The 26,143-nt window shown below is 39.3% G+C and overlaps 1 protein-coding gene and 1 long non-coding RNA gene across 9 annotated transcripts in view; one reads left to right on the forward strand and one right to left on the reverse strand.

Annotated features, from left to right (window-relative positions):
• Positions 1 to 2,954: 2,954 nt before the first annotated feature.
• Positions 2,955 to 26,143, reverse strand: part of LOC110829762 (protein pellino) — a 28,984-nt gene continuing 5,795 nt past the window's right edge. For 2 of the 8 annotated variants that reach the window (XM_087344537.1, XM_022063842.2), the window contains exons 2-10: positions 15,009 to 15,095; positions 12,397 to 12,526; positions 10,614 to 10,715; positions 9,379 to 9,573; positions 8,800 to 8,988; positions 8,176 to 8,274; positions 7,619 to 7,843; positions 6,120 to 6,235; positions 5,671 to 6,033 (exon numbers count right to left, since the gene is read on the reverse strand). In XM_087344537.1, the coding sequence (XP_087200663.1) occupies positions 5,907 to 6,033; positions 6,120 to 6,235; positions 7,619 to 7,843; positions 8,176 to 8,274; positions 8,800 to 8,988; positions 9,379 to 9,573; positions 10,614 to 10,715; positions 12,397 to 12,526; positions 15,009 to 15,095 (1,270 nt within the window). In that variant the 3' untranslated portion in view covers positions 5,671 to 5,906. Of the gene's footprint in view, positions 3,626 to 5,670; positions 6,034 to 6,119; positions 6,236 to 6,890; positions 7,129 to 7,618; positions 7,844 to 8,175; positions 8,275 to 8,799; positions 8,989 to 9,378; positions 9,574 to 10,613; positions 10,716 to 12,396; positions 12,527 to 15,008; positions 15,096 to 18,376; positions 18,723 to 19,996; positions 20,124 to 26,143 lie in introns of those variants that run through there. The other 6 variants (XM_087344539.1, XM_022063841.2, XM_022063843.2 and 3 more) reach the window with 6 other exon arrangements.
• On the forward strand, positions 20,381 to 22,493 carry LOC147874675 (uncharacterized). The gene is made up of 2 exons (XR_015534003.1): positions 20,381 to 20,520; positions 21,644 to 22,493. It is a non-coding gene; the product is annotated as an uncharacterized LOC147874675 (long non-coding RNA).

Here is a 26,143-nt window from a genome sequence, read left to right on the forward strand (position 1 = left end):
TGTTCCAAAATTGTTCCGGGTGTATGTTGTGTATGGCGGTCAAGAAACAGAGGTGGCAGTGTGAAGGCTGAAGAGTAGTTTACCTTCTTACCGACTGGGTTGTGTTTACTTGTAAATCGCTCATAGGGCGCAGCACAATACCTTATATTGTGGCAGGTGTGCCATGTTGCTAAACAGAGTATTGGGTGTCGCAAGTGGGTTATTCTGCGATCTGGTAATTGCATTTGAAATTGTATTTGAAGTGTGTGACGCGTGTCGTAGCTTTTATATTAGTAATTTTGAAAGCCCTTGGCAAATTAATATTTATAGGGGGTAGATAATACTCTTAAGTATTTCCTTTTATTTTGATACGCGCCAATATATTATTATTTTCGGAACTAAAGTTTAATTTCTTTAGTACTATGGAAGTTAGGGTACCGTAGGACCAGGGCATGTTGACAACTACAATATTCTCATCTCGAATGGTGTTATCATAAGATAAATAATAGTTGTTTTTATCGATGTTTATGAATTATCCCTAAGCATTTCACAATACATATATATATATATATATAAATGATTTACCGTCAACCCTTAACTGTTAGTTGAAACCCGTATTTTTTACGGTTGGTACTAATGTTAAGATATAAGGAGAAGTTGTCTTCAGCAACTGCCTGATTCCTTGAATTGAAAATGAATGATGAATGTTATCATTTCACATTCAGAAATCGATTTTCCGAGTTTGCATGAATGATGTCTTTGGTGTCTTGAAGATATAGGGAAGGCCAGTGCATCTCAGTTATATTTTGAAATTTAACCAGTTTATATCAGACAATCATTTGGTTCTCATTGAGTTATTTTATATTGCAGTGCAATTTTCTGTTTCTTCATTAGCAGCTCTCAGTAATCTCACAAAGCAAATGGTTCTTTAAAGAAATTATGGAACAATAAAGGATAATGTTGCTACAACACTTTAGTACTTGAAAATGTAAGTTCTGTAGAAAAAGGCCCCTCAGGTAAGAAATAGTCAGTTAACTTTTTCTCTTGAACTCAGTGAAACTGAAGATAGAAATAAAGTAAATTGATTGAGGAGTTATTTAACGACACTGATTAATTGAAGAAACCCCACAATTATGTATCAAAGCCAAATAATTATGCTTACTATAGGTTGTTTTGAAAATAGGATAAATCGAAGTTACTTGTACACTGATACTCATGTCAAATGTGGACTAAACCACATGGGCAAGGTATAGAATTTCTGCATTTGTTTCTTGTTCCGCAGTTTGGTTTATTTGTACTGATTTAAATGATGCACGATTTTCTGACCACACCTTTGAAATAATAAGCCACAAACACAAAAAAATACTCTGTATGGAACCAACATTTAATTAAATCTGTATCAGCCAACTCTTACTTCCTCAGCTGATAAATTGGATTCTGTTGTTCCAACTCCAAAATTGAACTTTTATATTTTAATTTAATAATTTCAACTTTACCTCCCTTTCCCTTCACTTCTTCATCGGATATGCCACAAATAAAACGTGATGTGACGTTGTTAGCAAATTCTTTTCTTCGATTTGTGGATCCTTGTAAAAGGCGGCATCGGCATAACTTTTCTCATAAAAATCAGGTTATGTAACATCTTAAAAGTTTCGTGGGCCTATATAGACTTTAGTTAGGAAACACTTTTATCTGTTCCTATCCTGAATTAAATTATCCAATAACACTCTGAAAAATGCATTTTTTATTTTGGGTTTAGGCATTTCACTAGATATTAAAAATTTTGTATTCATAATGACACATTAGCCACGGTGGTCTAGCGGTTAGAACGCTGGACTTGTAATCCTGGGGTCTCGGGTTCGATTCCCGGCGGTGCCCGAATTTATAACTTGTGTTGGGCAAGGCCATGGTCTAGGCAACACGGAGTTTTCCTCCGTGGCATCCCAACAATTACTCCATTCACACATAGAAGAAGGCAATGGCAAACCACTTCTGGATCATCTGCCAAGAACGTATATGAACAGGTCCCAGTCCGAGAAAAGGATGGAAGGATCCTGTTCATATGGACCTGTCGTCAGACAGAACACTAAATAATAATAATAATGACACATTACCAGGTGCAACTGAACTGCGAAGGCACGTGTATGGAATTTCTTACGTATGTAGGGGACTTTAAAAAGTAAAAATCATTCACTCATTCGGCATTTGTCGCTGTGAATTCCAGACAAAAGTTTTCAGAACAAATTGGCTTGTAATTTTAACATAACCACTGCCATTTAACTTTCATCGTTAGGATCTTTTGTTCAGACGTCACGATTAAACTTTCTGGAGTAAAGTTGTGTTATGATGTTACAGCATGTAAATGTCTCTATTGCGACCGAAAGTTTTCCGTGGTCTCCGTGTTCGAATGCAATGCATACAGCCAGAGATCAGATTGAAAAATGATAAATGCCTTTTGCATCTCTCGACGGCTTTGCGGCTTGTTTTGTTTTTCTACCCTGATGACAACACATTTTTGTTTCATTGTCTCGTTTTCTCTCGGGGGTTTCCATTCTCATCCCAAAAACGTCATTAATAACAGGAAAACAATTCAGTAGAGAAAAGTGCGTGTACTTTCCTGTTGGTCGTAGAACATACAAACGAATATGCGGAAATTATTATTAAATTTCATTCATAGCTCGTCGATTTCCTTTGTTCGATGAGAAAGATGAAGTGTGTGTCCAATTTGCTCCATTATCCCCGCTTTGAAAAATATCGCGTCCTATTATAACCTGATACGTATGTTGTTCACTTTTTTGTTTCAACAATTCCGGGTGGTTGTGGAGTGTTAAAACCGGAGCTGAATACAGAATACTCATTAATTTTCAGAATCAATATTTTATTTTCAATGAATAAGAATACTATTTCAGCTTTTGAAACAAGAAAAGCAATTGAAGAAGATTGCTCATGTGTTTTCAGCATGAAAAAAAAAATTGTTTTATTTTCAGTTGACTTTTTTCTAAACTTTAAATAAATAAATAAATTGCATTAATGCGCATGCAGAATCACCTGCAATAAAAATCTTTTTTTGCGGCTAAGTCAAAGCCACCGAAACCTTTACTCTGTAAGAATGAAGACATTAATAGGCCTAATTCGCGGTTTATGCGTTACTTTATGTGAACCCGTTCATTTATTGCGTTCTGTACAGAAGATTGTACCCGTCTTACACCGGGGTTTGCGGACCACAGAGTGCGATGAATCACTCTGCTGTTTAAAAATAAAACAGACTTTGTCATTGATTTCGGTCCCGTGGTCTGTAACGCCCGCGTGGACCTTTAAGTATATACTGACGTTTCGATGAAACATACAACTTCCATCTCCACCGCTAAAGTTGGAGGGTAATTTTACTAGTTGATTAAATGAGGGCTAAGCTTAATAAAATAATGAACAAATACTGGTTAAGATAGAGACCAGTGGTAAACTTTTCTGAGCCTTTGGTTTCAGTACAAAGCAGGATTTTTTGTCTTAGTAAACATAGGCCTAATATAAGTCTGTCAATAAGGACTCTTACTTAATTGCATCAAACGCTGCGTTTTCTTCCCGGTGTCCACAATCATGTGGCACCAAATTCTCTTAATCCAGAAGATGCTTCGCGCCTTATACCAGACTACACAGACAACATAACAAATAGGATTAAAATATAATATAATACAAAGTTCATTACAACTAAACCATTTATTACAGAACTCCACGTCTCGACATAAACACAAACTCACTATAATCAAAACCTCGTACACTACCCTCAACAGTTCACAAGAACCAAACCCAACTTTGGCACGTACAAACCTAATCTTCTGCTGTCCAGCAAATTTTGGGTTTCATAATTCACTGATCAGGAAAGCCACTTTGTATTTATTTAAGAATTCAATTCTAGATGTACTTTAAAAATAAATGTGTTTAATGTAGCAATAAAACACCAAAATATGTCACAAATGAAAGAACGTGTCTGCAAAGCACGAGCTTTACAGTTTGAGATGTGCCAGACAAAATATAGTAATTAAAATAATCATAATAAACAGGTGGACCAACAATTAGAACAAGGAAGTGGAGTAAAAACAATTTTAAACAAAAAACCTAAAATTTTAATTCCTTAATCACACTTGGGAATGAAGTGCAAAGATCAAATACTTGGTCTTGGTGTGCCGACGTGAGTCTGTACTTTGTCCGACCCCAATTCTACTTTCTATATATGTACAGTGAAACCTCGATGCATCGTTTTTGGCGGGGGTGGGAAATAAAAACTATGAAAGCATTAAAAATTTTAAAAAAAAAACAATGTTTCTGTTTCAAAGTTACTTCTTTTTACCAAAAAAAGTCTTTAATGGACAACTGGTTTGTCGAAACTTTACGTTTTGGGCCAAACAGAGCTCTTTCCACGTTCAAAATGTTTTCCTCGTCAAGTTCACTAATATTATGCGCATAAAAGAACGACTTCACTTTCGCCAATGCAGCGTGCGCTTCGGCAAAACTCGGCACAGCTTCGGGCTCGCATTCATCATCTTCCTCTTCGCTCCCGCCCCCTTCGCGGACAATAACAGGAAGAATGGAAGTACTATTACTGCCGAACTCAACGAAACGTAACTGTACCACTGAACCACTGGAAACGAGATGAACCAGAAGAATGAAAAGTGCCGCCAGCCTTTCCTTTGTACTTGTAATAAAAGCATTTGTGAAGAAATTCACACTGCACATGCCATCTAGCATCGCTGGAACGAAATATGAGTGCACCCTAATTAAACTCATCAAATTTCTGACAATGGGCACCGCCATTCTCTCCAACTATCACCCCTCATTCCAAAAGAATCTGTGCTGGCTGGGCGACATAACAGGTTACCGCTACTGCGTATTCCAAAAACATTGTGCGTCTTTCGGTATTCATTTATCTCAAAACCCAGCATTTTAAATTCTAAAAACATCGCGTAAATTTCGTTATAATTTCTCAGAAACGATCATTGCGGGAAAATTGTGGGCCGGGACTAGGATTTTTGAACGATAGTTCGAGGAACGATAGAAGCGGGAAAATGTAACATTATTTTATATGGGATGTATCCGGGACCGAACAAAACGGACGATGCATCCGGAAAAAACGATAGTTCGGGGAACGATGGATAGAGGTTTCACTGTATATATGGGGCACAGTCACTGATATATTAATTTATTGTACTTTCTGAAGGAATGCGTGATCGAACAAAGTCTAAGACCTAAAATGTTCCGTGCCTAACAGAGATAAAGTACCGGACCCCTCGTCCGGAAACCCTAGGAATTGAAGCTTTTCCGATTTTATGATTCTGGGTCTGTATGTAGATGAATTTTCATACCGACAAAATGTCTTCGGATGCTTAACGATATATCGTTAATTTGCACTCCCAAAGTACCCAACTGAGATTACACCTTCCTTGAAGACTGGGGAAAAAATACGAAGTACTCCACAACGTACCACCAACACAAAACATCCACCTGGTATGGGATCATCTCATCTACAACTGAGATGTACGTTCATCCCTGATTCCCACTGCAGACTGCCCTCAACTGCTTTTGTAAAAACGTTTATATTTTGGTTATAATTTGTTTACCTAATGTTGTTGTTCTTCTTACTTAACATCTAAACAGTCTTATCAATTCAATCATGATTGAATGAAAATCTTTCAAAAGTAATAAATAACTTAAACACTTTTAATTTCCTTTTCTACACGAAAGTTAAATTGTGAAATTATATACAGTATATATTTTTATAAAAACAAAAATAAGGCACCATAATGTTAGCTTCCCCTTCAAATCAACGTAAAAGTTTTCATTCCAATGCAATTTCTTCTGGACTGGTGACGCCAGATTACGCAATAAATTAAAACTGTTCAAATACCAAACAAATCGGCAACATAAGTAGGTTTTTAATCCACATTATCCTGGAAGATAAGGCGGACGTAGCCCGGATAATCAACCAACAGCGTGGCGCAGAAGGGACATACTGCGTCAAAGCTGTTGGTGCTGTGAGGAATCGCAACATTGGCCCAATATCTGGTGAGAAATTTTAATGGTTACATAATCAGTTAATGAATTAAAACTTCAATGTGTTCTTAAAAATCTAGAGGAATTCTACTTACTTCACAGTTTTCTCCGTGGCCATGTGGCCACAAGGGCTGAAAGCAAATGTCGGAGGTCCGGCATCTACGTAAAACGCCGGTTCAATTCCCATGCACAGTTTTACTACGGGCCCCATCTGGAAAAAATAAAAAAAAATTCTTTGAACAAATGCATGCACAGCGATCTTTAGACTAATGAAAACAATACAAAGAGCCTACTGCATAAGATATAAAAAATAAACCACGTAAGTCCAGAAGATAGAAACTGTCTACACGTTACAACTACTCATTTGGTCCATTTTCCTAAACGTCAAAGCAATTTAATTTAATTATCCTGTATCTTATTGAAAAGCCTCCGCAGTTATGAGCACAAGTTAAAAGTGTGTTAACCATTTGAAAACTTCTACTTTTAAATTAAAACAGAGACGTGGTACAGCTGTTTGGCCAGAGCGGTGAAAGCAATGTTGCTTTCTATGGGAAATCAAATAGTTTCAAAACCCGAGGATTTATGTTGGTAGCAATTCAATTTAACGAAGTGGCAGGTCCCTGAAAACTGATGCTGCACTGTGTATCTGGTAATAATTCCCAGTTTCCTAACTTCAGCCATTTAAATGCCACAAGTGATGGGTTGAATCAGATTATTCAATGATGACATATCAATTTCAGAGGATTGCTTTGTGGTTGTGCGGAACTATTGCAGCATATGTTTAGGAGAACTCAGAATTTACCTTTGAAAAAAGGAAACTGCCAACTAAACAAAAGTATGAAAAATACTTCTTATTCTTATTGTACCGTTATAACCCAATGTGGGTCTTAGCTTGTTCGACGAGTTTTTTCCATTCTGTCCTATCATTCACAATCCTTCTCCATTCACTCACTCCCATCGTCCTCACATCCTCCTCCACGTCGTCTATCCATCGTTTCCGTGACTCCCTCTCATCCTTCTTCCCATCGGTCTCCATTCCATTCTTGCAACGTGGCCAAGCGAGGCTAACCTTTTGCTTTTCATCAGCCTCACGACATCTGCTCCCTGTATGATACAATCTAGTTCATGATTCATCCTAATTCTCCAGGAGCCATCACTATTCTGTACTGGACCATAGATTTTCCGTAATATTTTGCGTTCTAATATTCTAAGTTGTTGCTCGTCAAAGCTAGTCAATGTCCAGGCTTCACGTCCGTATGTGACTACTCGTCTTATCAGAACTTTATTGATATGAAAAATACTTACTCATTTTTATTCACCTAAGTTTTTAGTATTGTCACTTTTAGAAAGCCACAATAATTAAAGCATAATATGTTAAGCTGTAATGTACAGAAGAAGGAAAATATGGCTGATTTTAACAGTGGAATCATATTTAAAATAACTGCAAGTAACAGCTGTGAACTGTATTTTCATAAATAAGCGACGTTCATTATTTGCAGAAATGAATTTCTTTCTTTAAGAAATAAATCACAGGCCAGAAGACCACTTTGTTCTACACAGCTCATCTTTCAGTACTGGATTTACACTGCAGTACCTTTAAACACGCTGGACAACGCCTGTCCTTCGAGCCTTTATCCTGTCCCCAGTCGTGGTGACCCTGGACATGACCGCACTTCAGGTACAGGTACGGCCGCCTTTCATTCCCCGTTTCATCACTCGGAGTTAACTTGCGTGGAATCACCAGCGTGTTTAGTCCCACAGGGCGCTGGGGTCGTCCGGCATTCAACTCGCCTACCAGAGTCTCCAAGTGATGCTTTGTCTACAACAAACGAGTAGCTTAGTTTTTAAATCTTCTCAGTCAATCTTCACACTGTTCGTTATTACTACGCTTTATTAACCGTTAAAATTTAATACCACTAAACATCCATAAATGTTGTGATTATTTAGTTCTAAAAACCAATTTCCATCACCAAATATTATGACGATCAAACATTCAATGGACAATAACAAGATCTTGAAACACAGATGCAATACAGCCTCTGGAAGTGACGTACAGGAGGAAAATCAAAGTACGTATTCATTAAGTTTCGAACTTTCGTTTCAAAACGTCGACTCTCCTACGAACAAACACACGGGTTCCATCTTACTCACCGGTGATTTCTCCAGTCCTTCATGTGACCGCCAGAGTAACGTCGCACCGCAGAGATCAATGAGAGTTCCGTCCTGAAGAACGTTCGTCTCGTCATCAAGCTGAAACACACATACGAACCTGTTTCGTGGTCTAACTTTCATAAAGCTGTTCCTACTGTCTTCTGATGCAGCGTAAAAGCAAACTGTGATCTTAAAAGAATCCATCTTTAGATTTCTTCGGGAACCTCGAAGTTTCTCCTGTTCTGTTCCTAAGTATTACACCACAAAGTAATATATGTAGGCAAAGCTCCGTGCTTTCTCCACTTCTGCAGTAAGCAGAGGTGAGGTACGAGCTGTGTGCTCCGATATGCCCAAGTAAGTCACTTTGAACATCTTTTGTGATTTAAGGTAAGAACAATTAACGTAACAACATGTATCAGTGACGAGAAATATTCGTAGTTCGCTGTTACTAGCGGCACTGAGACTGATTCGCCGGTCACCCACCGGAAGAACGCGCACAACTCCTGCCCACATCAACAGAGTGCCGGCTGACCACACAATGCAAGCACGACCGCAGCCTCATAAATTGTAGACCCGGTAGCCCGCTATAACCGAAACAGTCGCGTTGGCGGTATTCACACTCACCACCACTCCTTTCTGCTGGGCGGATCGGGGGTCCCGCAGGGAGAACAAGCTGCCCCCGACAGACACCTCTCGCCACAGACTGGGTTTCACCTCGCCACCACAGAAAGATCCCCCCGGGTGCAGGATGAGGACGCCGTTAGTCGTCAGGCCGTCGATCTCGCGACTGTCCTGCCATTTCGTCGCCTTCTCCTGCACATAACAGTTCACGGTTACATACACTCGTTAGTTCAGTCGGTAATACAGCTCTCTGCAGCCATTTCCAATGCACGAACACCGACAGGTACACATTACATCCTCTCTCTCTTCCTTGAGCAGATGATATGAAATGTTTTTTTGTGAAACCCGAATGTTCATCACCGTGCTCACAAAACCTGCTATTGGACCACCTTCAGAATCAAGATCCATGTAGTCACGTTTCCGCAACATACAACCAAGATCCATTTTAATATTATCTTCGAATCTTACCGCAACGTCTCTCAACTTATCTATTCCATAGCATTGTATATTGAGCATGGGGACATTGAAGTCTGGTAAAATCAAATTTCCTTTTTTCTCTTTGCACCAAGCACTTCCACTCACCCCAAGGAAGATGTTCCGCGAAGAGTCGAAGCCCGCACCATAGATCCGCGCTACTCGTGGGTTGGAGCGGTCACAAAGGATGCGACATGCAAACCGAGACACCGTGCTTCTCAACAACTTGTTCTCGCCGACCTTGTCTCCCGCAATTGTATCCATTACCACGAAGTCGATGGGCGACTCCGACGACCGGCCGATCTGCAGAAACGAACACAAAGTTGATGACAGAAATCTGTAAACATTCATAACAAGTGTAACAGCACAACACAATCTGACGTCGACAGTGTTCAGAAAACATCAAATTCAAAGGAATTTAAATCTCGTGCTCAAATTTTCACTACAACTGCACATCTTTCCCCACACATTCTCACACTATTTCCAAAGATCCATTTTAATATTATCCTCCCATCCATGTCTCGCTGTTCTGAGTGACCTCATTCCTTCAGGCTTTGAAAGCGACGCACGCCACACCCAGTTCATCATCCTCGATTGGCCATTCTAATATTTAGCGAAGAATATAAATTATGAAGCACCTAATTAAGTATTTTTCTACAGTCACTTCATCCCAATTAGGTCCAAATATTCTCTTCAGTCTTCTGAGATCTCCAATCAGTTGTTCTTTTCTCTTAATGTGAAAGGCAAAGTTTGACACCCACACAAAATACGTAAGATTACATTTATTTTTGTGTTTAGACAGCATTTGGAAAGACAAAACAGTCCTTGACTGCATGGCACCAAGCACTGCCCAAATTTATTCGTTCTCGGTATCCTGCAATCTGGCGACAAGACGTATACGTGTAGACCAACTTCCTTAGTAGTGTCTAATGAACTTAAAAGTGCCTCTGCTTTCCTTAACATAATAGTACAAGACAGTTAATCCCATGGGTGACAACGAACAACACTGCTCGAAAACTAAACTCAGTCCAACCAAAAACACAAAACACGAGCATCTGCAAACATGTTTTTAGTCAATACGCGAGATGTGGCGTTATCATAAGTGATGGGAGGCAATGACACGCGAAGTCCATCACAGAAAGTACAAATCCAGGCGTGAGACGTGTCGAGATCTGACGTACTCACGGTGTGATGATGGTGTTCAGCCCTGATGGTACATGCAGCAAGCACCTCTGAAACGTCTACCAGAAGACAACATCGATGAGTACAACATGGCAAGAGTATTTTGTCAAGTGCACGTGCGATCTGTGAATCTGTGGACGCAGCGAAAGATCATATCTCACCTGGAACATGTCCTTCTCTTCATCAGGCATGTATTCGACGATGACAGCTTCGTTTTTCGATAATGTGTAGGATATGGAGTGTTGTTCCACGTCGAGGATTGCCTGGAAACAAAGAACTCGATACAATTTACGACATGAAGAGAGAAATGTGAAGAGATGACCTGTGCGAAGATAGGAAGATGATGATGAAACATATATTAAGAGTCGTCATCAGCTTCTCAAGATCGATTCTGCCCAATTAAATTTGTAAATTCCAAATGTCAAACATTATCTTAATTCGCGTGAAATAAGGGAAACCCACCCAAGTTTTAAAGCAGGCTTTTGCATGTTTCGAGAGTTTGAAAAAGACTACATCTGAATACGAAATATGATCGATGCTAAAGGAATGCAAGGTTTGCGCAGACACAGAGGACTTGTGATGAATGGGAAACAATTGAGACAAGAACAACACAGTTTATTAATTAAACTGATTGTCTTAAGATACGAAATTGATTTTAGGGGGCAGTAATAACGAACCAGTGACATCAGTGTCTAGAATTCAGAAATATCTCGTTAAGTTACACTTTTAATTGTAAAATGAAATGAATTTTAAAAAATATAATACTATTTATACTTAACCAAACTGGTTATGTTTCCCTTCAAACGACTCTTGCTTATTTGACTCATTTTGAGTAATACACGCCAGATAACAGTATTTTGGAACAAGGCAATGAAATTCATTTTCTGAAAACTAAAACCAAACCCATTTTGTTAGATAAGAGGTTCTCGCGACAACGAGAATGAAAATGACTGTCTTGTGGGACGTTGCACCAAGTAGTCTGGTAAATACTCTCCGACGTTTCAGACAGACTTAAATTAGAACAATGTTAATGTGTTAATGTGTGTAATGTGATCTCGAGTTCAATTCCTGTCGTCCCGATGTGTTTCACAATTTTCCTCAGTAAATCCGCGAATCCACGAGGACTTTAAGTAGCCGACAAACGCTCCCTTATTTATATTCATCCTCTCACACAACGTTTATAAAACTTCGATAAATAAACGAAGGTTCAATCATGCACCAAACTATGACATAAAGAATCTTGGTGAAGAGATTCCTAGAAAAGTATTCACACCCTTGTGAGACTACGTCCACAGAAACGAAGTCCCAAGAAGAGCTTCGCCGAGTATTTCGAAACAAGTTAACGAGATGTGAAGTTGCCTACGAGCATAAGGAAGTCACTTTGAGCATCTTTTATGATTTAAGGTAAGAACAATTAACGTAATAACATGTATTAGTGACGAGAAATATTCGCAGTTCGCTGTTACTAGCGGCACCGAAACTGATTCGCCGGTCACCCACCGGAAGATCGCGCACAACTCCCGCCCGCATCAACGGGACGCCGGCCGACCACGCAATACAAGCACGACCGCAGCCTCATAAAATGGAAACCCGATATTTCGGACATAGTTTTGCAAACAAAATTACTAAATACGATCACAGGACTCAGCGTGCATGAAATTTAAATTAAATAACAAGCTATACGGTGTAGGTCGATTCTTTTCTAAACCTAAGGCACTACGGCATATTTGGTGGGGAAACCCCTGGACTCTATAGACAATATTTTTGTGGATAACCGTGGATCCGGAATTTTTTAAATATTCCAAAGTCAAATTTGAACAGCCTTCTTCCTACTGCTGTTCAGAAACTATCCATCGGTCCTATCAGCTGAGCATCAAGGGACGATTTCTTCTTCTTTGAGCATCAATTTCAGAACTTTTCTACAGCTTGAGGGGCTACGCCTACCTGGGAGGAATGTGGTGTTTTGACGACATAGTGCTGTGACCGCTTGACTCCGTTAGCCGATGACCTCTTGTACAACACAAATTTGCTTCTCCTCCGACCTCGGTCGCCCGGTGGCAGGAAGCCATTATATCTGCAACACACAAGACACAAGTCTACCAACAGAAATACAAGATTAACGAAAGGCTTGCTTTAACGACGAATTCCATCACAGGAAAAATATCGTTGGAGACGTAAGTTGGGCGAGACTCATCCGTGGAACGGACGAGCTCGGAGTCAATATAAACGTTGAATAATATTTTCTGAAAAAATCGCCAAGGTCTCGTGTCGTGCTCGTGTCGTTATCTTCACGTTCCTATATAAATAGACCCCTAATGCGTAGTAAGAACTATGAAACAGTGCCACCTTCGTAACAGGCTTTAATTATTGACAAAGTGAACAAAATTAAATTGAAGGCGAGTCACGTAAAACTGTTAAGGAAAGGATGACACTGAAAATCACGGCTTGTCTTTCAAGCACTGGTTAATACAATTCAAATTACATTTAGTGATTAAGGATCAGCTTCTAGCACACAAAATTTCATCAAAATTCGGACACGGATTCAGAAGTAGGAAGTACAATTATTTCAGCGGTACGTTTTCAGACTTCCCCACCTTCAATGACCTCGACTGACTCGGGATGACTTCGGAGGACACGGATTCCTATTCGAAAGTTCTTTGAATCACCCTGTATATTAGTGACATTTAATCTGACAGTGTAAATGACGCTAAGTAAATTCCATATTAATGTGGATTTTGAACTTCCGTTTACAGTAGGCCTCGTTTATTTGCTTCAGGAGTACCAACTGTTTGTTTTAAGTAAAATGATTTGCAATTCACTTTCATGGAGCATCTTTCAGCCACGTTTACACCACATAACAAAAATAAACAAAACGTTCATCTTAATATTTAATTAAAGAATTCCCACAACAAAAACATGACCCATGGGCAGCGACCACAACGCAAGCCTAAACCATCCTATGAGGACTGAACCTGAAGCAACCACAAAGTTCAACCTCTATTTACACAATGAGCAAGGTCAAGGTTCATAGGCCACGCGTCAGGGACACATTTCACAACTACCACCTTGAAAATCATGAATTTAGAATTTATTCTTCAAGAAAACAGACTTCTGGCATCCATCTAAACACTTAAGGGCGATATCGCACTAGGATGCCAACGGGAGGCCATGGCGGAGCTGCCAGCATCTCGGCCAAACTCAATGCATTAATTTAGTAGTCACATATCGCACCTGGCATCCGTCTGGCAGCGCTTCCAACTTGGCATCGCTGCCAACCAAGATGCCAAGTTCAATTGCTACTGGCATCGCTGCCAAGCCCAAATCAACATCACACGACAGTCTGAGGCCAGTCCATTGACGTCCGTGCGTGAATGTGCTTGTGTGTATTTCTGTTTCTTCCAAACGTGGATAATTTCGACACCGAAAGATTGATAATTGAAATTCAACCCCGACTATGGGATTCATCTGATATTGAATACGCAAACCGGGACTTGAAAAAAAGAAACTGGGAAGAACTTGTGGAAATATTTGGAGGAGGAGATTTATTTACAGTAGAAAAGAAAGAATTAGGTAAGAAGTGTTTCTATGGCTTCATTTGTGGGGCCGCTTTCCAATATGGCAACTTCATTTTTAATTTTTTTTTGTTTAGTAATCTATGCATCTATCTATATATCACAAATAATGTGAATTAAGGAGAAACCTGCTTTTATAATGTTTTATTAAATAAAGTTTGTTCGTGTAATATTACATGTGATTTGCAAGAACTGAAATATTTCAAATTCAATAATGTATAATGAGTATGGACGTGCAAAGTGTGTGTATGGACAATTTTTTTACTTATTTCTTTGTTACAGAATTGAAATTCACTCCAGGTATGTAGTTTTGATAAAGGTAAATCTCATTTTCTCAAAAGTGATAAAAGTTGACATTTCTCCGTGCTAATAGCCCTTCATTTCGTGATCACATAATGTCGATCCATCTGTTCACTCGACTGGCGTCGAAAGCTGGCAGCTTGTCTGGCGTCTCTTTCTGGCAGCTGGACGCCATGGCATCGCTGTTGGTGTCGCTGCCATGGCATCGACCAACTACTCTACCACAGTCTACTTCATCCACTGTTTATTTTTTGACGATAATCAGTGGAAAAGAATAATTTTATATAAACGACCCCTCACACAGACGTTTCCTCATTGGTCAAGACGAAGAGACACTTTCAAAGAAATTCTTCTATAAAGATAAAAAATGTGATAAATGTTTCCTGAAACAGACACAGAAACTGCTCATTGTCCGGTGAACTCGCCTATCAATGGTGGCATCACTGCTAGGGTTTATACAAAAACCGACTTTTGAAGAAAAAAAACGGTTTTCGAATTTTTCAAATTTATCCAAAAAACAAGTTTTTAAAAACCGACAAACCCTAATCACTGCCCAGTGGTTCGCGAACGATAATTCCAGAGTCGCTGTTCGAGATTTATTAAAAGGGCATGGATTAAGTTTTATTATTTTGCGATATTCAACTCCAATACACAAACAGACAACAGATACTCAATGTAACTCACCCTACGATGGTCAGCTCGCCATACTTTGTCATCTGTTTGGGTTCGCGCGCCGAACTCGACTCTTCATGTTTCTCGGTGTCATCCGATCTGAAACGAACGCAAAAATAAAAAAATGTTTTAACATAAGTTTCAGAGAGACAGAATTTGCCATTTTCGAAAAAAAAAACATCAAAATTGTTACAATACGTACGACTGCATCTCGCGGTTACAAAAATTATTTTACTTTGAATAAATCATATTCAAGCCAAATTCGTGTTCTCTGTAGAATGAAATTTGCGATTTAAGCCAGTGCCGGTCTCAAAATCATCTTTCAAGCATCCCCTAGATCTCCTACAAATAGATTTACCGTTCTGCACACCATTTCTAAATCAAAGTTAACTGCGCAGCAACTTGAGCTCGGACGTGATACGCGTTGAGCGGGGCGCAACAGAATTCCTATTAAAGGGAACAGATCAAATCAAATAAGGAAATTGTGTAACAAAACAATTGAATTTCGTCTGGGGAAAAGAACCACAAACGCACAGAGAAACCTGCATCATACGAGACAGAAATCCTTACATACGAGTCACTTCATCGAACTTTAATTCGAGACGATGTCACATTAAGGCTTCGACCAGGATGTTCTTTTGTTAAATCTTATGTGGTACCGCCTGATTTGACTTCTAATGGTTAAGTGAAGTGTTTTCTTCGCGGTACGGTCTGGATTCGTAAATATTATGAATACGAGCTTCGGCTTCAAAGGGTTAACCAGCTGATTTTCGTAATGGTGAGGTGAAGTGTTTTCTTCGCGGTACGGTCTGGATTCGTAAATATTATGAAGACGAGCTTCGGCTTCAAAGGGTTAACCCTTTGAAGCCGAAGATCGTCTAAATATTATTTATGAATTCAGTCCGTACCGCGAAGAAAACACTACACCTCACCATTACGAAAACCAGCTGGTTAAGCAGATCAGGAGAAAATCCCTGCTAGGAATTCGATATACGCGCATGCGCAAGATTTCGCGCTGAGCGACGACCGATCCTACAAGCATTCGTTCCACAACCACTGAACGAACAACAGACGACAGGCTTTCAGGCAAAATCTAAACTCCTGATTCTTAAAGCATTGCGTAACGCTTTTGATATTATGTTCTTTGGCAGCAAAAATATCTTGGCGTAGTATTTTCTTTCGGGGCAATAGTTCTCTTAGTTGTGTTTGAAAAATGACGACTCGTAGGCCATACCATAAAGTTAGAAAAATATATAATCAATAACTACCACGTTCTTTATTTCAATTGATGTTCATAAAATATGTCGGCAATTTCCCAAGAACAGCTTCGTCGAGTATTTCGATTAACGAGATGTGAAGTTGCCTGCAAGCACAAGGAAGTCACTTTGAACATCTTCTGTGATTTAAGGTAAGAACAATTAACGTAATAACATGTATCAGCGACGAGAAATATTCGTAGTTCGCTGTTGCCAGCGGCACCGAAACTGACTCGCCCGTGACTCACGCGTACAAGTCCCGCCTACGTCAACAGCAGCGGCCGATAACGCAATGTAAGCACGACCGCAGCCTCATAAATTGTAGACCCGGTACTTAGCTGGAAACAGACCTTTATTTCTTTAAACTACAACCACTGTCAAATGCACCGGGGGAAGGCTTGATGAACACAAACATACCCCTCCCCCCCTTCGAAAAATTATAAGACATTTTTAATGAGGTTTTTAGTTCCCTGTGCATGTTTTAACTCCTGAATTTTAAACCCTGTACAAGTACAGCACTGAAATTCTCAGGCTCGCCGTAAAAATAAGTTTCTTAGGACTAATAATCAATTATGGGCAGTTACATATTTCCAAAAGTCTCAAGGTTCTGGCCGTTCAGAGGCCCACACAATTAAAACTCTCTCATAATGTCACAGTAATTCGTATGTTTCTTCTTTTGTGTTTTCATCACTATGTTCGCGGCACATTTTGGTATACTGAGGCGAGGAAACACCCGGTGGAGAGAGAGAGAGAGAGAACGGCTACCGTGACCCCTACTTCCTAGCAGCGTCAGAACAAAGTCTTATTTATCTAAGACAACACTCTCTACGAAACTTCTATCACAAATAATACGAAACAGGACATTAATAAGAATTAAGAGTACTTAAAATATCTGTAAGAACTGTTTTATCATAAAAGCAGTGTTACGGGTAGCCAGGAATTTTAATTCGTGAACAAGTTTCGTAGATTCCTGGGACACGCACGCAATACGTACCCAGTGAGAGTATTTGGCGTTAACGGGTCATAGAGCCAGCGTAGCCAAAAATATATTCCTCGTTGTACCAACTACACTCTGGCAAATTTCGTATAGTTTCTTTTCTCTGACGACGGAAGCTGATTCGGAGATTTCTATTGAAGTCAATCACGGCCGGTGTCTCGAAACAAAAAAAAACACTTCTTAACACTTGTAAGTCTGTTTCAATTCACTCAATTCGTATCGCTGACCGCCTCGCCTTTTATTGACCTCGAAGATTAATTATCATAAAATCACGCCGACAATAATTACACGGGTCGCTTGTTTGGTTGAATACGATATTTTCATAATTTCCTTCACGTTGTATAATGTATTTGTTTTTGTTTTCATTATGGCCGCGTCTGTGGGCTTCTCTGTATCGAATGAAGGAATCGTTGTCGTACGATGTTCCTGGGTCGGTTTGGAGTTCGTCTACGTCACTTTACAGGTTTCTGCTTGAACCAGGCCCGTAAAGGCAAGCCCAACTTCACACACTGTCCCTCCAACTTGGTAATACTCATTCTCAACCTTGGTACTAATTGGGGTAAAGTGGTCAGCGACACGCCCCGAGGGGGCTGGGTCGACGTAGAGGCGTGAGGAAATTTTATTAGACTGCTAACATTTCTATAATACACTTATTAATCAGTGTACTGCATGCAACAAGGCTTCGGTTGTGTCGCGAATTTTAATAAATTGTATATTAACACGTTGTAGTTATAAACATGCAATTCCCTTATCTTTCGTAATCACACACACTGGTTCATCACCGATGGTTTTACTGAACACGTTACGTTTTGTTGTTAAGGTTGGTACCATTACTTAACGTAAGAAAATTACAGACTTGAGTAAACAAATTCATATTGTGAGTAAACGGAGACACCTTTGTAGGCGTACAACTCATCCTACAGCTACGTAGCTGCCAAGCTTACACACCTGCAAACCCTGCAGTCACAGTGGGCAACACAGAAACCAAGAGTACATTTACGCGCGGGTTACCATAGTAACGCATTTTCAAGAGTTTGTATGTGGAAACCAGTTTGACTGTGTTTGTAACAATTCTGCCTACTTTTCTAAATTTATTATAAAAATATTTAGTAACACAGCATACTCACTTGCTAACCATTTTGGAAGGATGTTCCCCAGATGGGGATGATGAGTTATCACACGAAATTCTGACTGCTACGTTGAACCACCACACACACAATTACGACAAACGGAAATTACTTTTTTTAAATTAACGCTCGCGCATAAATAACAGAACGCAATATTCCATGTTTTCTGCACACGTTTCGTCTATCTACCTTTGTATATTCTCGTCTTACAAATTGAGAACAAAGATAAGTAATGGACACGACGTAAACAACAGACGCCACAGCATATATTTAAACGCGAACCAAACCAAATCTGGAGACGCTTCTCACACAAAGACAGCCACAGCACTGAAACAGTTGCACAAAGACGAGCGGTAGACCACAGGCAGGACGTGCTGAGAACGCAGCGTCTGACATCTAGCGTAAGAGAAATGCACTAGCTGTAAATGCAACGCACATGCGCACCCAAAGGATGACTGGTCCGACATCTAGCGTAAGAGAAATAAACTGTAAATGTAAACATGAAGGTGTGGGAGCGGAAATCGAGGGGATCACATTGACAGAGGGGCTGAATGGTCGTATTCTGAGGGTCCAGCAGGAGGGGGACCTAGCAGCTGCGCATGCGTACCCCACATACATGACTAAACTTACCCTTTTTATCCTACGAACATGCACGCACTTGTTCTCGACCGTCATTTCCGTTTCAGCACTAAGCAGACGAAACTGGCACGCAGGGTTGAAAGTAGAACTCGCCAGGTGAAAGTCAACGTTTAGGAGAAAATTTGTGACAAATCTGAACCAGTGCTGAAGTCAGATTTGTACAGAGAATGCCAGTGTACTAAGGATCTAAGTGGCGTTGAGCAGCTATAGATCGTGATTAGGGGTTTCGTGGTTTTACTGAGTCTCTGCAAACAAATGCCGAGACAAGTCAACCTGCTCGATGTTTTCTCCGTTACGTTCTGATTACAAACATTAACATAACGAGGACAGGCCGCGTCAAATGTTGACAGTTATCAAACGTTTCGCCAAACACTGCAGTTGCCATCATCAGGGTGAATGTGTAGAGATTGGGACAGAGGTGTGAAATTGAGTCACACACAACGCCATGACTGTAATATTTTTAATTACAAAAAATAAAATCTAAACTGGTGGCAAACAAGGTATACCACATTATTAATCGATGTAAAATGCATGGTCCAATAGTACAGACACGAATTGAAATGTCAATAAAATATAAAAGTGTTGAATAATTTATTTACGACAGCAACAAATACAAGATTTTAAATTAACAGTCAATCTAAAAACATCCAAAATAAAATACGTCTTGCCAGGTAAATGCTCTGTACTTTTAAAATGGCCGTTCTGAGGTCGCTTTCCACGTTCATCGTAGAACGATACTTTGTTTTGATGGCTGCCACTGCTGAACTGCCTCTATCAATCGAAGGATGTTAAAAATATTTCAGCATATTGATTCCACCATCACATTGTATATCGCACAGCCACAGCCTATCATGACTTATTTTCGTTATAGAAGACTTACAATTAACACCTGCCATAATAATATAAGGTTTGCATTCCCCCCGGATCCCCTAGTAACACAAGGAGACTTCACGGTACACAACTCACTCAGAAATCACTTACTTCAAGGCAGCGCAGAACTTCATTTCCATGGACTTTTAACAAGTCACAACCAACACGCCTCAGTTCACACATGACACGAACATGCACTGAATGGACAGTTTCCATTTCGCAAGAGCTACAGTGAGTAAACGTCCGCATGCTTACGTTTATGATCGTGTACTGGAATTATGAGAAGGAATGCTGCGTTGCCAATTGTGGCAAAGTCCCTTTGAACAAAGATACGATTGTAAAGGCTCCCGCACACCAGAGCGATGTAGCGGTCAGATATTTCCTGCTTTCAGACAGGCAGCGATCTTGCGGGCAGCGTTCCGGACAGTGCAGCGATCTACTCCGCGGTGGCGATCAGATGCAGTTTGTCGAGTTTGATCGCTGCCCGCGTCATTGTGTGTTAGCATGAACAAAGAGTACAACAGGGCAACTTATTGAAGAAGTAAAATTATTTAATTTGTCGCATCCTGATTACAAGAATATAAAAAAGAAAGATGAAGTCTGGGAACAAATAGGCAGATCGCTAGGAACAAGCTGTAAGTTCACACATTTCCCATTTATTTTCATCAATTATTTAATCTATTATTCATAGTTGTATACAAAATAACTTTAACAGAATAATTACACACGTCAATTATGTTAAGTAAATACTTAAACACTTATGTAATAGTTTTCTTCATATTTATCTTATGACAACAATGCTTAATATACAAATACTGCTCTTGTAAATCAGTCTGTTATGTTATTACAATAAATGGAGTAAAAGTACAGCTTTTTACGTATTGAAATAGTTAACAAATCTATCACGTATCTGAGCAGATAAATGAGTTGCCCTTTTTCCTTCTAGTTGTAGGTTTCCAAGAGCCTCTGCTATTGCTTCTTGAGGTTCTAGTAAGTGCTCGAACCTCAAACCAGAGTTTTTTGAACGCAAATAATTATGTAGAATGCATGCGGCCTTTACAATACATACAGTAGTTTCCACTTTTATACCTGAATTTCCCCAAGAAACATCCTCCACTTTTGAGCTAAAATTCCAAACGCATTTTCTACAACACGTCGAGCTCGAAAGAGTCGCTTATTGTAGATCTCCTTTTTGTAGTCCTCTCTTGATTGTCTGTATGGAAAGGGGCGCATCGTAGTGGAAATGCTTCGACGCCTATTACGACACAAGGAGTGAGTTCGTTCTGACCAGGCAAGGACCTATCTGCTGGAATATTAAATGTTCCATCAGCTATCTTTCTCCCCATACCACCTACGTCTATACAAATAAATTTGTGATTGTGGTCAACAATAGCCATTAAAACTATCAAATATTTTTTTCAAATAGCTAAAATAGTTTGAACCAGAATTATTTGTACACTTTATGGTAATGTGTTTCACATCAATGCTTCCAACACAATTAGGAAACTGTCACGTTTCATTAAAACCTAATATTGTTTCTTCCCACATTTCTTTTGTAGGTTCAGGCATGTAACTAGGCTGCAAACGTTTCCAAATTGTGTCACATACTTCCTTAACAATACCACTAACTGTAGAAAATCCCATCCGAAAGCCGTGGCCTGTTGTGCTATAAGAGTCACCAGTTGCTAGAAACCTGAAGCAGAAAATATAAATGAAAACATTTGTCACTTAGGTGATGTCTGATTGTGTGCTTTTCAGGTCAGGAGGTGAAGAACTGGAAACACCTAAGAGCTGAGAAGACGCGTACAGGGCAAGCAGCGAAAAGTCTGAATAGATATAAAACTTGGCCATGGGTCCAGCAGATGTCATTTTTCAGCCCTTTTCTACAGTTTTTCAAGTACAGAGTCAAATATATCCATCCCAGATTCCGTCCTTAATTCCGAAGTAGATGAATCTGAATCTATTCTGACTGAAGAAGCTAAAGGCACTCAACAGGCTTAAGTCATATCATCACACCTTCAACCTGGACAGGAAAGTTTTTCCAGACCGGCATATCCTCCATCCACCCGTATTCAAAAAAGAAAGGTGGAGAAACATCTCCCCAGCATTCTTCTTTAGTAGGACAAATATTGAATTATTTGGAAAATAGACCGATCGAAAACTCAGCCTATGATGATGTTGATTTACTCTGTATGGGATATGCCAAAACCATTAAGAAATTCTCACCACGATGGCAAACAGTAGTGAAATTTAAAATTGCACAAATATTAATGCAAGATGCTACTAGATCAAATTGTCACTGCAGTACGCCTAGTCCAGGACGTTCAAGATCAGCAGGTTGCTCACAGTATAGCTCCGAAAGTAACCTACCTTCGCAGAGCATAGATCTTGAAAATACGACTACATCTGCAAGCTGGCTTCAGGATTTTGGAAAAGCATTGTAAAGATGTTACGTAACACAATATTGTAAATTTCTTTTCAAAGTGATATTTCTTTTGAAAATTCTGTAACACGTAAGATTTCTGAGAAATTGTTGAATTAAGTGGGAAGCTTGTAATTTTGTCACGTATTCTTTAATTAATTATTAAACTGAACAAATGTCATAGTTGTTTGTCTCAAATAAGTTATTTTTTTCTAATGAAAACTGTCTGTGCATCCCCTTACCTCAAGGCAACTGCTAGGCGTTCCACGGGTTCAATAGGTCACCTGTACTTCGTACATTTCTTCCTTATATCTCCCTTAATTAGGTCCAGTACATCATCAAAGCATACAATTGGCATCCGAATGTAATATAGAAACGTTCTTCATGTTGTCACAGTTGCTGATATAAAGTATGAAATTCTCCTTCATGTTCATGAAGCAGAAACCACGTTTTCTTACGCTTCTTTCTGAAAAATATATTAATTCATTAATATATATTAATTGTGATGTTAATATTTGTAATTACTTCTCAAATTTCTACAATTGTACACAATAAAATGAATAATTACCTGGCTTGCCGCTTCTCATCATCAACCAGCGCTGACAAGAGTATCGCTTCTTCTTACAGACGAGATAATCGATGCATCGTTTACGATCTTGTGCTTACGCGATATTTCAAACTGATCGCTACCACCGCGTTGTATGGTGTGAGAAGACTTGATCGCCATCGCTTCATTCATTCTACGTTCGATCTCCGTGAGCGACCCTGAGTTAGCTGGAGCGAAACAAAGAGAGTGGACGGTCATAACCTCAAACCACATAAAAATAAATGAAGGCCGAACTTCGCCCAGAGAATTAAGGAACCGACAACTGTCTAACCCTGCAGAGTCAACCAACAACACGCATAATAGTAATACCAAATATTGGACTGAATTATTTGAAGTAAACATAATAAAAGAGTTTCATTAAGATACTGTAACGCGTGTTTTCACAACGCGAACTGGCTATAACGCCATTGATTTATAAGAGAATGCTGTTTTCATAACGCGGATGCATGTTGGATGTGAAGCGATGGAAATTAACAAATTAAATTCAGACACGTAAATTATTATGCAAATACAATGCATTCAAATTAAAAACAAAACTAACTGCTATGAAGATGATGAATCCGAAGGCTTTACTCCCACCCCAAAATTCCAACGCTTTCTATAACACAACTATCGCGATAAGACTATACGCCTATTGCCTGATAATGAAACAAGACTTCACCAGCGCCATCACTGCGCTCAAAGCAACATCGATCCAATCGGCGTAGATTTATAACTCAAGGTCGTCCAAATTCTGAGTCTGCAGTCCTGAAGAACACCACAGACATTGACCGCCGTAAAACACAAAATCTCATATTATTCAAATAAGAAGCTAAACTTTTGATAACAAATAAAAACAAGTTACATTGATTTCAACTCCAAATTCAGTCTGACAGCAGAGGAACTGGTAAACAGGGCATTTATAAAACAAAACGGGAGGGCCACAGCTCACGGGCTGAGTTCAAAATCCTGCAATCGTGATTTTTAAATGATAAGGATTCATTTACAAACGTTTTCTGCATTATTAAAGTCAAACGTATCTTCATATCGAAGTATAATATTAAAAATAATGCATTCCGACCCAGCACACATATGAGGTACGTCGATTACACAAAATACAATGCAAATTAAATTTAAATAAAAACAATTCCACGTCCGCCATTCTGATGTTACAGTGCCCTATAGGGTCTATTTATATAGGAACGTGAAGATAACGACACGAGCCCTTGGCGATTTTTCAGAAAATATTATTCAACGTTTTTCAATGGAACTGTTTATATTGACTCCGAGCTCGTCCGTTCCGCGAACGAGTCTCGCCGACTTACGTCTCCAACGATATTTTTCCTAAAACAGTTTCATTAAAAAACGTTGAATAATGTTTTCTGAAAAATCGTCAAGGGCTCGTGTCGTTATCGTTACGTTCCTATATAAATAGACCCTATATTCTGTCTACGACCTACTGCAGGAAACAACAACAATAATAATACTGACAACAGAAGAATCTATTTCTGTTCCTCCAAAAACCTTGAATTCTTTAAAAAAATGCAAAACCACACAGTTTTAAAGATGGCTGTGTAGTAGACGTTTACTGATGTTAAGAGGGGCTTGCAGAAGAGGACTGAACGGGCCTGGTTTAAATGACAACAATCAAAGTTCTCGGGTCACTCTCCCCCACCAAAGGAAAAGTTATTCGCAGCTATGCTTGAGATACAGTCGAGCTCTAGAAACAAATCCCACCGACTTGATTTTCTAGGGGACTTTCGCAGTTGCCCACCTACTCCGCCATTCTCGAGAAACAGTTCGAGATAACACCTTAAAAACTTGGCATCCGATATCTTTGTAATGTTCTTGGAGCGTCGTTAAATAATCCATTCGATCACTGGCACTTGTACATAATATCGCAAATAAACATGTTTAGACGTGCTTGTAATGATTAGCTTTGTTGACTATTGTACCTACAATGTGGAAAAACATTGGCGTAACACCCAACAAACATCACATATAATGTACCACGGGATTCGAAGTGCACTACAGAACAATTCTCAAATTGTAATTTTCACAATGCTTTATTCCAGTTACACTCATCTGCACTTTGCACACGTCATCAGGAACGATTATAACAAAACTAGTCTACTCAGCAGCTTGTAAATGCTAATTTATGGACCAATGATTCAAGGACTCTCTTGAAAATACATATAACAGTTGCTTGGCTTGACACGATCAAATTGAAGGTGCTGACGTGGACAGGGCACGTGCAGCATTTGAGGAAAATCAGAAATACATACAAAATTTTGGTTACACTCCGAATGCCTAGGAGAAGATGGGAGGATAATACCAAAATTGATGTTTTGATACAGAGTTGGAGGATGGCGGCCAGTCTTGTGAGTACCGTAACGAACCTTTGGCTTTGCATAAATGGTGAGGAATTTTTTATCCAGATGAGCACAGTATTAACTTCTCAAGGAGGACTTTGTTCCGTGGAGTTAGTTCAGCTGGTCTCCTTACTGTTAATGGATCCAAAAAGTACACTACCATATTCACAAAAGTATGCCATTGGATCCTACACTAAACCAGCTGAATCCATTCCACACCGTAACATCAACATCTATGATTCACGAGTGGTTTCTTCTTTTTAGGCCATCCACATAAAATTGTGCATGCTACACGACCTCCCCACCTCATTTTATTCAATTAATCATGAACTGTGATGCTTCATCAGTTTAACAGATGAATATGAATCATATATTAGCGCTACGGAAGTTTAAATGGTTGGGCACATAGTCCAAATTATGCTCCACATCCATCAAGTAAATATGCAGACCTTTGTTTCATGACATGATGCTTCAGCATAGAGGAAGCATACTTTTACATTGCAACTGGGTCCATGACTACTATTCAATGTGTATTGGATATAAATGTAAAATGTATAAAAGAAATGTATCTCAGCAAGAAATACAAATTACTCTCAAATGTAAGTATCTGCTGAGAGCTTTTGTTTCATATATGCTACTAAGGTTAGGTGTATTCTTACCGGTTACAAACTGGATGTTACACATTATTAATAAATGCACAGAAGACCATGCGAAACATATTTTACAAGGATTAACTAATTTAAAAAAATCTGACAAAAAATTTGCTACTGGAAATAAAGTTACCATTAACAAATATTAGAACTAATATATATACGTACACACACACACACTACACAGCTTTCAACACCTGTGAATTACTGAAGAGTGAATGTATATGA

The sequence above is a fragment of the Zootermopsis nevadensis genome, unplaced genomic scaffold (assembly GCF_977971745.1).
Source record: "Zootermopsis nevadensis isolate Lab colony 2312 unplaced genomic scaffold, Znev_1.0 Znev_ptg000007l, whole genome shotgun sequence".
In the NCBI taxonomy this organism is placed as follows: Eukaryota; Metazoa; Arthropoda; class Insecta; order Blattodea; family Termopsidae; genus Zootermopsis; species Zootermopsis nevadensis.